The sequence below is a fragment of the Citrus sinensis genome, chromosome 9, assembly GCF_022201045.2.
Source record: "Citrus sinensis cultivar Valencia sweet orange chromosome 9, DVS_A1.0, whole genome shotgun sequence".
NCBI lineage: Eukaryota > Viridiplantae > Streptophyta > Magnoliopsida > Sapindales > Rutaceae > Citrus > Citrus sinensis.
In genome coordinates, this window is record NC_068564.1 from 31,557,411 (window position 1) to 31,569,254 (window position 11,844).

At 34.2% G+C, this 11,844-nt stretch overlaps 2 protein-coding genes across 2 annotated transcripts; one reads left to right on the forward strand and one right to left on the reverse strand.

Annotated features, from left to right (window-relative positions):
* Window positions 1-3,945: 3,945 nt before the first annotated feature.
* LOC102614820 (uncharacterized) lies at window positions 3,946-4,825 on the reverse strand. Its single transcript, XM_006474240.4, has one exon. It carries the CDS (start codon window positions 4,626-4,628, stop codon window positions 4,107-4,109), a length of 522 nt encoding a protein of 173 aa, XP_006474303.1. The 5' UTR covers window positions 4,629-4,825; the 3' UTR covers window positions 3,946-4,106.
* Window positions 4,826-6,896: 2,071 nt separating this feature from the next.
* On the forward strand, window positions 6,897-11,076 carry LOC102614533 (nucleotide-sugar uncharacterized transporter 1). The gene is made up of 7 exons (XM_006474239.4): window positions 6,897-7,590; window positions 7,806-7,957; window positions 8,065-8,270; window positions 8,354-8,447; window positions 9,449-9,615; window positions 9,727-9,897; window positions 10,501-11,076. The coding sequence occupies exons 1-7, from the start codon at window positions 7,494-7,496 to the stop codon at window positions 10,778-10,780; spliced, it is 1,167 nt and encodes a 388-aa protein (XP_006474302.1). The 5' UTR covers window positions 6,897-7,493; the 3' UTR covers window positions 10,781-11,076.
* The last annotated feature ends 768 nt before the right edge of the window (window positions 11,077-11,844 follow it).

The window sequence follows — 11,844 nt, forward strand, 5'->3', positions numbered from 1 at the left end:
AAATATGCAGCTAATTTGCTTGAGATGGATTTGATCGATATGTACAATTAAACTTGTCGAGGATAATGAAATTATAATAAGTTAATGGCGTTACTGGAATTAACCAATATAAGTTGGCACATGTTCACAGTTTATGGAAGAGACGCAAAGAATTTATTATGATTTTTTTTTTCATTTAGAAAGGTTTTAATAAATTATTAGTTAATTCCCATATCTATGCTTTTATATCGAGACAATAGACTTACTTATTAAGACAGTCGACAAAAGAAAATGTCACAAATCGTCACCAATAATCCATCCTATTATGAGCTTAAACATTTTTTTTATGCGCCATTAAGAGTTCTATAAACGGGATCTATTTATAAAAAGAAAAATGAAAAGAATTCAAAAAAAAAAAAGGCTTGGGTTTATTTGTTCCAAACATCTTATTTGCGGCCTTTCAAAATTAATTTCAAAGTACAACCATTACAAGCTAGCCTTAAATTCCTTTCAATGTTGAGTTAGACATAGTTGGTATGCTAAACTAAAAGAAGGCACATATATAATTGGAGTCCTAGCTAACAGATGGTTCATGGTCCAATTTTAATTAGAGGATAAGAATAACGGTATTCGGCAACCGCTCATTCCATGAGCAGTTAATTTATATAGTTTCACAGTTGACTTAAGTTTGATCGATGTAATGATCATTCTGTCGTTACAAATTAATATCTATAGTAATTTGTATCTTAATATTTTGATTTTAATTTAACTGATTTGTATACATTGTTCTTATAAAAAGATCTCCAAAAGGTTCATCTAATTTTATTTTTTGTCAAACACAAAATTCGATACAATTAAGGCATGTAGCGTTGCATAGCATAGCATTAATGGTGCACCATTCCGTGAGTTTAATAAATAGAAACGTGAAAGCTCAAGGATTTTCAACAGAGCGGGGGAAGCTGTGCTGTAATTTTACCTCTTTTAAGGAGCAAATCAAGGTGGCAGTAAAATATCAGTAAGAACTTGGCCCATCTTCATCCTAGGTTGATATGTATCGATGTATCTAACAGGTATTTGAAACTGAAGGTACTTTGCTTGAGATGGTACTTAATATTCAATTAAATTTATAAAGCTACGTTGGTCAAATTATAAATTGAATTGAGATATTGAAATTTTGACCAATAGAGGTTGGCTTTTGAGCAAAGGAATTTATTGTGAATAAACGTTCTAACAACTCGTAATTAGTGGCAGTCCCACACTCTGTACATTTTTATTTGTATAGTAGACTTATTATTAATATAGTCGACAAAGACTCAAAAAGCTAATGTTTATAAAAAGAAAATTTAAAAAAAAAAAGAGAGGTCACGATAATAACCCAAATCAAATTGCAGCATAATATAAGTTGTATTATATTTAAAGATAAAAATATATAAAACCAATTTACTTTCTTTTGAATGTACCTTTTAACACCCCTTGAAAATTCTTACGAATTTTAACCTCAATGAGAATAATAATGGAAATCAAAATGATCTTATTAAAACTCCATGTCAAAATTATAAGTTCTCTTCTTTTTTTAAAAAAAATAAATTTTATAAAATATTTAACTAATCATTTTTACAACTGACAACAATTATTATAAAAGTTACAACATTATCAAACTAGCTTTTATTCTTTTTTTTTTTTAACTAGAAGTCTTCTTAAGTAGATTTTCAATTGCAAATCAACAGTAAAATAATAGATTCAATAAGAAATTAAATAAATACAAAATAATTGAATAAATCATAACTCACAAAATAATAATATTAATAGTTTGAAGTATAGAAAAGTTTTTTCATAACATTTCAATGTCAATCTAACTTAAAACGAAAAAAAAAATAATTATTAAATTTGGAGGTGTTCTATGGAGAGAGGTGTGAAGAACTCTGAACAGAGAGGGAGAATCATCTCTTCTTCTTTAGGTTAGTCATGACTTGTCCACGTGTAGGGTTCTGTTTGAAATTAAAATAGGTGTTATATATAACCTTACAATGGGATATTTTAAGTGTGCCCGATCTAGGAATGGCAAAATTTCGGGCCGGGTCCGAGTATTGCAATGACCGGACACTGCCCGGATGCAACCGGTCTGGGTTCAGGCTAGGTTTTAATTCGGGTATCTGAATTTTATATTTTTTAATATTATGTGTATATATTTTTTATTTTTTGGTAATTTTATAAGTTTTAAATTTATTTCAATAAAATTTAACATGAAAATATAAACTTTATATATGTATAATAAATGAGTCAAATAAATATAAATATTTAAAATAATATATATTTTATAATTTTTTTAAATAAAATTCAAATTCCGGGTTTATCAAGTGATGTCCATAACCGACCCGGCTTCATACCCAGCCCACAACACCTGGGTACGGTCCGGATCCAGACAGGATGGGTATTTTTGCCACCTCTAGTCCGATCAAGTGACTATTTAAGGCTGGTTTCTGACTGGGCCCTTAAACGGCTGAACACCCGAACCACAGCTCAGTTGACTTAATTCTTATAGCGAAAATGAGAGGTCATGGTTCAAGTCCAAGAGGTGAGGGGCTCATTGTACCTCAAAAATCTCTCAATAGACCATAACAACAACGTGTAACGGGAGCAACTGTCAGGCCCAAATAAGTGACCACAGAAATCAGCATTTGATTTTCGACCAATTTCTGTTGGCTACTACGAGAACGAAAAATCTACAACTTTTCTGCTTTTTAACCATTTACCGAATTTTAAACAAACTCAGAAACCATGATATACTCATAAACAATGGCAAATTATGGATCCGTATTCAGTCTCAAGAATCATAGATAAATATATGTTCAGATCAATCAGATATTCATTCACACAGCACATAATAATTGATATGCCATGCATGGAGGCCCATACATGACCACTACTATCATACTATTGGGATACCGGTGGCTCTTCGAAAGCAAAAATATGAAGAAAGTAAAAGGAAAAAAAAAAAGTCATGGAATACAAGAATTTTATGAGGAATATCCCTCTACAGGAGGAAAACCAATGACATACAACAAAGAAAGCCAATATCACAAATCTCTAGCTACACCGATGACATCCAAGCCCCTCAACTCTCTGGCTCTCTCTTTGTGCCCTCAAACACGCTTTGCACTTTTAAGGGGCCTTCTAGAGAACTCTCAATGACATGACATCAACTCACTATTCCAGAACTTGAAACTAAAGTGAATAAGCTGTTCACAGAACCAGGAAAAGCCTGGAAAAGACTCAAATATACACAAAATTAAAGTAACTAGCTACAATCCAGTACCTACTGCCTATAATAAATTACCCTATCATAACCAAAAAAAAATACCCCAAAACATACAAAGTCCACCCAGAATCCCCTCGCTGTTTAGGACGATCCTTGTTTTAATTGTTCTTAACCTTAAGAATTCTCAGCTTCCTTCTTAGTTTTGCAGCTGATCTGTCTCTCTAAGGACAGCAGAGTGGTTAAAATCTAACATCCAGTGTTGATCCAATTCAGTCTTGATTCAACATTATTTATAACCATGAAACTTCTTATTTTAGTTCAAGTACAGCAACAAAAAATTGAGCATCCATTCTCAAATTCAGTCCTAAATAAAATCTAAACAACCGAAAAGAAGACATGTAAGCAAATTTGACTGGGCTAGAAGTATTTTGTCAGTAAGGTGTTGTGACTTTCAACCTGCAGTTGCCATGAAATTGAATCACCAGCTATCTAGCACAAAAGGGCACCCCATTGGCAAACATTAGGTATCAAGTGAAACTAAGTGTTCACCAAACAGTTTAGCAGCTCCAAACATTCGCCAACAAAATGTCAGTCACATTTAAAATTTCAAACGTTTGGGAAAAATTGGAAAAGAATTTCAATCAACGGCTATAATGCCGCAAGATGTGCTTCATTTTGCAAAATCTTACTATCTTAATCACTTAGAATTCGCAAAATCTTACTATCTTAATCACTTGGAATTCATAAGCAGTTCATTCATTGCAAATGTATAACACAATCTGATCAAATACCATAAAAAAATCCACAACCCAATTAAACTCTTATCAAAACTAAGTTAACGAACAGCATTAAAAAAGAAAATAAAAATTCACCTAAGATAACCAGGGATCTTAATGCGAATAAAGAGCATACTCATAATATAAGCAATGACAATGGAAGAGATCCCAGCAGAGGCATAAGAGACCTTAACACTCTTAGCCCTATTCTTATCAAGAGCGAGATCCAAAAGCACGAAGCCCATCCCGCCGAGCACGAACATGAACCCAGAAGAGAGTCCCTCGATGATGTACTGCCCGTTGACGCGGCCGGGTAGGAAGACGACGGGGCGTACGGAACCGGTGGCGGGGTCCTGCGTGGACCCGATGCCAGGAGGCTCAACGATGACGTCGTAGACGAAGCCCGACACGACCATAAAGTAGGTTAGGAGGACGAGGGCGAAGACGGTCATTGGGGATGGGAGCGTGAATGACGGCAGCTTCAGGCGGAGACGCGGCGGGCGGATGATCGAGTAAGGGAAGATTTTGAGGATGTGGAACAGTGGGTCAATTGACGACTGCGATGCGTCGGATTGTGATGCGAGGGTTTGTGCTGCTTCTGCTTTCGGAGCCATTTTTGCAGAAGTATGTGAATCGTCCTGAATTGGATCAGAGTCGAAACGACTAAGGCGTGGAGAGAAAAATAATAAAAACCGGACGACCGATTCAGTTGATTCGATTTTATTTTCAGATTTCAGTTTTCGATTTTCTGGGGAAAAAAAAAGAAAAAGAAAAAGAAAAAAACGATGACAATGGGGTCTCGAAATGGGCTTATTTTGAGGCCTAAGTTATGCCATGCAGGGAGGGACCGTTTTGTATTGCTTTTCAGCGAATTAAAATTAATTTTGAAAAATTATTGTTTAGTAATTTTTTTAGAAATCACTTTTGGTATAATCATTTGATCTTAAAATTTTAAATTATTTTTATTAATTAAAAATAAAATTACTAATTTTAAAAAAATTTATTATTTTACCAATCATATTGAGATCACAAAATATAAAAATAAATCTAATAGTATAAAATATTTATTTTAATTATCAATTATCATATATACATAATAAAAAATATTTTATATATGTGCTTATAAATATGTAAATAAATTTTATTCAATATTATGTCTAATTCAATTATTTACATTTTTAATGTAGTTTAATATTGAAATTTACTAAACACTCATGACTGCTTTTAAAATTCATAGCTGATTATTTTTACAAAATTTACCAAACACTTTTAAAAATAAATTTTATTAAATGTTTAATTAATTCTCTTCACAACTGATTATTTTTACAGTTCAGCTAATATTAATTATTTTTAAAAGTTGTAACAGTACCAAACTGGCTCGCAATGCACTTGATTGAGTATGAAATACGAATAGAGATTGATGCCACAGCAAGTTAATGCTAATTAGGTAAATTAGTTACTGTAGCTTAATAAACTATTAGCAAATGATAGACAAAGTATTATAGAGCACTAAATATTTGGTGACACTATAATGGGCAAATGAATTATGGTCCAAAAGCGTTGCTTTTTATTTATTATCTACCACGGCACTTCTTGATATATTAACATTGTTAATTAATGTTTGCACCGCTTATTTAAGATACAAAACACGTCAATACGCGAGTAAAATCAATCCCCTGGCACACAACGTTGCTAGAGATCCTTTTCGTTGTCAAAATCAAATATTAATAATTATTGATATGACCCTAAATATTTCACCAAGCCTATAGAAAAAAAAATGGTCACAAATTTATTAGCATTATCAAGCCCATCTCCATCCTCCACTCTCCACCATACGTATTATGATAATAAGAAAACGGAGATTACGAAGAAAATTGAAAGGGAAAGAATAGACATTATTCAACGCGGAAAGTTTGCTCATATTAGAATAGTAATAATAAAAATTGATCTACTGTGTATGATAAACCATTTGGCATGTGTTAATGTAAGGACAAAAAATTAGTATTACAAAGTCGTTGTTCTAATTAACAAATACGCTTTTAATGCCACAGCACAGTTTTAAAAAACATAGTTGAAGGTCACTTACCAGTCTTACACTATACAATAAATCTACAGCTGATTCAAAATAAATCATTAAAAGATGTCTTCTAGATAGCTTTAACGTGCGATTTGCGAGATTTCCGGTCGAGTAAAAGAATGAAACGAGGAAGAGGGGGACACATTTTCTATGAAATAAGTCCCTAACCTAGGTTAAACTAACTAAGTTGCTCTTCTTGTTGTGATATAAAAATAAAATTATAAGTCGATGTACCCACATCCACAATATTATAGCGTGTTTACTGATCAGTAACCAGAATGAAATATAATCATAATTGAATGAAATTAGAATGGGCTGAAATCAGAATGAGAATTATAATAAGCTGTTTATTTTAATCGTGGGAATCCAAATTGAAATGAACTGTATTGTTATTGATGTATTTGTTTTATCTTAAAATTAGAATGGATAGTTACAAATTACTAGATTGACTTTAATTTATCATTGTTATAGTAATAATAATAATAATAATAATAAAAAAATAAAATACAAATTTCTGACATATAAGTGGAGTAATATGACCACTTTAGGAAATGAGAATCTTATTCTCATCTCTCCACAAGAGAATGAGGATTCATATTCCGCCTCTTATTTAAGCAAGTAAACACATCTTTCATTCTCATTTCTATTCTCAATAAATAAATATATCATTAAAGTATATACTTACAAATTAAATATGTAGTTATTGCAATAGGGATGATAGTAAACAACTCATCCTCCTTCATAAATACTAGTTGTTTAAAAGTGTGAGATAAAATTATAAAAAAAAAACTCATCCTCCGAACACACTATAATACAATTTATACGTATGGGATGGAGAAACAAGGGGCTTGTTTTGTGCAAGTGGAAAAGATGGGTCTTTCTTTGCGAAAAGGAAAAAGATCAGAGATTCTACTGTCATCAGCAGAACTTAGGAATCATCAAGAGATGTAACAGAATCTGATTTGGAAGGAAGGAGATCCGACGGCTGTGGTGGTGTGGAGCACGTCGCGGTCAATAGAGGTGTCAGCCACAAGTAAATTCTCCCGTGCGCTTTCCGAAAAAAAACAAAAGCAAACAGGTTTCACGCGTACCCGAAGGGAAAAAAACACACACCGGGACACTTTACCAGCCCTCGCTGTCGGTCGGTGAACACCGTGATTTTTCATTCTCTCCTCATTTTTTCCGCAATCAACGCTTATTTCGGTTCCACGTGTTTCTTCTTTCCCGTTTGATTTCATTTTCTTTTTTCTTTTTTCTTTTTCCTGCCGTTGTATTTAAAAAAAGAAAAAGACTTAAAAAATAGTAATACTACTATGAGTCTATGAGATGCTCTTCTTGTCTGTTACTCTTTCGTTTTTACTAATTTGAGAGAGAGAGAGAGAGAGAGAGAGAATTAGAAGCAATGAAAATGGTGTATAGTCGTGAGATTTTGAACTTCTTGGTGAAGAAAGATGTGAGGAAAATCCTGAAGCGCAAGGATAGTGATGCTGGCGAAAGAGGTGCTTAATTTTATTTTCATTTTTTTTTTGTTTTTCATCATGAGTAGTGCATTTCAGCTACAGCGTGCTTTCATTATTAGAGATTTATGAAAGAAATATACACAATGGATTTAGTTCAGGATCACTAAAATGCAATCAGCTTGATTGAAGTACTGGAGGAAGACAAGGCAATGAGAGTATTTTATTTATTTATTTATTTGAATTTATGAATTCAGGAAAAGCTCTGGAGGAGCTGCAAGCCTCTCTTTTTAACAGATTTCGCTCGCCCGATGGTGCAAAGCGTCAGGAGCAGCGTTTATGCGGGCCCATTGCTTCTCTTACATTCAATTTTGTGGTTGCTGTCAGCATTATTTTCATGAACAAATGGGTTTGTATTGAGTTGAATTTCCTTATCGCCCTTTCTGTTTCTAAATGAGGCGGCTTCCTACTCCGTACTGAATCTTATCCCTTTTTTTTTTTTTTTAATATCTTCAGGTACTTAAAAATATTGGGTTCCAATTCCCCATTTTTCTCAGTTTTATTCACTATGCAGTAAGCTGGGCCTTGATGGCCGTTCTAAATGCTTTTGCTCTTCTCCCAGCATCTCCTCCTGCAAAATCAGGCCTCTTATCTTTATTTACTCTTGGATTTGTTATGTCGTTCTCCACCGGCCTCGCTAATGTCAGTTTGAAGTACAACAGGTGAGATTTCATACTCCTATTTGCCACACTTAGTTTCCCTGTTTTAAAGTCTAAAATTATTATTATTATTTCATTTTTTCCAGTGTGGGATTTTATCAAATGGCTAAGATTGCTGTTACACCATCAATTGTTTTGGCAGAATTTATATGTTACAGAAAGAGAGTTTCTGTATTGAAGGTAACTTTTCCATTCTGGCACATCCAACATGGATGCACATAAAAATGATGTTTTTTTTTTTTTGTCAGTTAGACTTCAAGATTGTAGACTGTGAATATGTAGATTTTTTTCAATGATTTTTATCATTTTTCGATTAGAGAGATATTTCGTGTATCATTGAGGTTACGGAGGAAAATTCTTAACACTATGTTCATGAATGACATCCTGCAATCATAGCTTGAACTTGTGGTTGACATCAACTTGTTTGTGTATGTTTGAGAGGCTACTGGAGAATATAAATTGTTGAACATTTTGTATACAATAGAGTTGGGTTTAAGTTGATGATTTTCCGCAACCTGGTGCATGTTTCAGTCAGATTTTTCTTCTTATTCTTATTCCTGCTTCCCCTCTATATTGCACAACATCTTTGTAATGATTTGTCTTATTGGAAAATATTTGGATGTGAGTTATGAACCTTTTTTTCCATATGGGAGAGTGTTTCTTTTAAACCTCATAACTGAGGTATGAGTAACAGGTTATTAAATAACATAACTGGAGATGGAACCTGTTTTTGACTTAATTAAGATAAGCCCTACAACTTTCAGGTGCCTATTTGAAGGTTTGCTCGTGAACCTATTGAACTGAAAAAAGAATGAGAAGAAAAATTTTATTTTTGTAAGTTTTATGTAATCTAATATCTCCTTCTGTGCATCCCTTGAGGTTTTCCTATTGTCTTATAGGTTGTGATACATTAAAAAGCTGCGAAAAGCGGTTCAATGTTTGTATTGTTTGCATAGTAAATATGCCTGTAGAATCTTCCTACTTTCAGATTCCAAGAAAAGTTCTAAATGACCCGATTTTTGTCAGACTGTGACACTTTACACTTAGGCTTTTGTGACAATTACTTTAACTTGATGATAGGTTCATTAGTACTGTGATACACCACTTATGACAGTAACAATAGTTTTCATGAAATGCTGTTAGTTTTCAACCGCACGAAACTTTTCCATGATATATTTCAGGTCATTACACTTACGGCGGTATCTATTGGTGTTGCTGTTGCTACGGTAACTGATTTACAATTTAGTCTGTTTGGTGCTTGTGTGGCATTGGCGTGGATAGTACCCAGTGCAGTTAACAAAATTCTCTGGTCCAATCTGCAGCAGCGAGAGAGTTGGACAGCATTAGCGTATGTTGCATGCTTGCTTAACTACTCAACTGTTCTCAACATTGTTTCGTCATTATAATACTTCATATTAGCAATTTACCAAGTTTCATTTTACCAAAAATTGTTCTTCAGGTTAATGTGGAAGACAACCCCAATCACTTTGCTTTTTCTCGGTTCTTTGATTCCATGCTTAGATCCTCCTGGTGTTCTCTCCTTCAACTGGAACTTCAGTAACACCTTGGCGATTCTTATGTCTGCTTTTCTTGGCTTCTTGCTGCAGTGGTCAGGTGCTTTGGCACTTGGGTGAGTGATTCTTTTCATTCTGTTAAACCATTCCAAGCAATGTCCTCCCCTTTGTGTGTGTGCATGCGTTTGTATTTGTTTGGGGTGGGGAGTTGTTTTGGGGTTTGGAAAATATATGAGTTTCAGTCATTGTCTTCATTTGTGGTCGACCGTAGACTGCCTTGTCTTCCTGGATTGGGTAACTCATGGTGAGTAATTGGGCAAACTTAATTACTGTTCTTGGGTAAAAGACTTCAAGAAGGAAAAATGCAACTCAATGCACCATTCCTGGAAATCACATATCAGATGCTGTAGTTTGAAGATGATCATTTAATCTTTGCCAAAATTCAAATTATTTTCTGGAACATTCTGTCCAATGAATATTTGAATACTTAAAACTTTTGAACTCACTGAGGGACGTTGGCTTCTCCTATTAAATTGTAAAAACATATTCACTTGTCTTATGTCACTTTGAATTTATGCTATCATTATCGTCCTTGGTGTCTTCAGGTTCAAACTGGATGTCCCGAGTGTCTTTAGGTTCAAATCAGATGTACATACATATATATTTTCTTAACTTAGGTTACTAATTTTGTGCTTTTTTGGTTCTATTTCCTTTCCCAGGGCTACATCAGCCATATCTCATGTCGTCCTTGGACAATTCAAGACATGTATTATACTTTTGGGAAACTACTACATTTTCGGTGCAAATCCGGGCACAACTAGTATCTGTGGAGCTTTTGTAGCTATTGCGGGTATGTCTTTTTACACATACCTTAATTTATGCAACTCAAAGCATCAATCAAGTAAAGCATCCCTACAAAATGGTTCCTCTTTACCAAAATCAAAATTGAGCAAAGAGAATGGAGAAAAGCATGACGGATATGGTGATGAAAGTGTTTAACAACAATACAAGGTATTGTGCTATTAGAAATGCCTGCTTTAACTCTAGGTTTTGTTCCACATTTCTCTAGGCTATTATAAATAACGACTCATATTCATTCATTATTTATAGACCACTTCTAGGATACTTTGCAAATCTGAGTTTAGTTTTAGTTTATATTGCTAACCTTGGTTTAAAGGGTTTCATGTAAATTTTGTGGAGTGGTATGCTAATCTCCTCCGTGGCTTGATCATTGTACATATGAATGACTTGAAAGATTCTTCACAACAGTGTAATAATATCACTTTTCAATGTTATCCTACCCCTTTTTGTGATTCTCTCTCTTTCTTTTTCTCCAACAAACCCCCCCCCCCCCCCCCCCCACCAAAAAAAACTCTTTATTCTTTGGGAAAAGAGTACTTTCCCCATTCTCAAGAGTCAATACTACAATTTAGATAGTTTAGAAACTACAGTAATCTTTGGTGAGGCCCAATTGCATATATGTGACTTAGAGGGTTCTAAGCCCAAGAAGAAACGCCTAAATCTTACTTGGGTGGGCTAAATCCAAATAATTTTTATTTTTTCCTTTTCTTCCCCAAGACTCGAACTCGAGTGGTCAGCTGCTACAAGTTTCATGTTGTTACCAATCCAACCACGCCTTTGGGGGCACCCACTTTCATATTTGTGGGAGGGTGGATTTTTTAAATAAGTCTCCCCTCGAGGGAACTCAATCTGCATTTACTATGTGTTTTAGTTTATGTTATTACCGTTATGGCCACCGTTGATCAAAATCTCTGGTTGCGCCACTGCTTACGTCCTCAACAAAGTTGATTTGTTGAAGCCTGAAGGCACTAATCTGCCAACCCCATACGTTCTCTAAAGTTATTGCCTAAGTGGCCTTGTGCGATACTTTATTTAACTTGAAACTCAAAAAGGATAAATTAAGAGGGATACGCATGATCAGAACCCTAAGGCAGCACTTAATATTGAGAGTTTGTATCTTTAACTCTACAGCAATCCATTTTGCTTTAAATTAGTTGACTATACGGACCAAACTTTTGTTGAATAACAAAACCTCCCTATAA

Excerpts from the sequence above, each read along its gene's own strand:
- LOC102614820 (XM_006474240.4), bottom strand. The coding sequence starts at position 4,628 with ATGGCTCCGAAAGCAGAAGCAGCACAAACCCTCGCATCACAATCCGAC.
- LOC102614533 (XM_006474239.4), top strand. The coding sequence starts at position 7,494 with ATGAAAATGGTGTATAGTCGTGAGATTTTGAACTTCTTGGTGAAGAAA. Across the intron at positions 7,591-7,805 it reads TAGTGATGCTGGCGAAAGAG|GAAAAGCTCTGGAGGAGCTG; the intron begins GTGCTTAATTTT and ends TTATGAATTCAG. Across the intron at positions 9,898-10,500 it reads TCAGGTGCTTTGGCACTTGG|GGCTACATCAGCCATATCTC; the intron begins GTGAGTGATTCT and ends TTCCTTTCCCAG.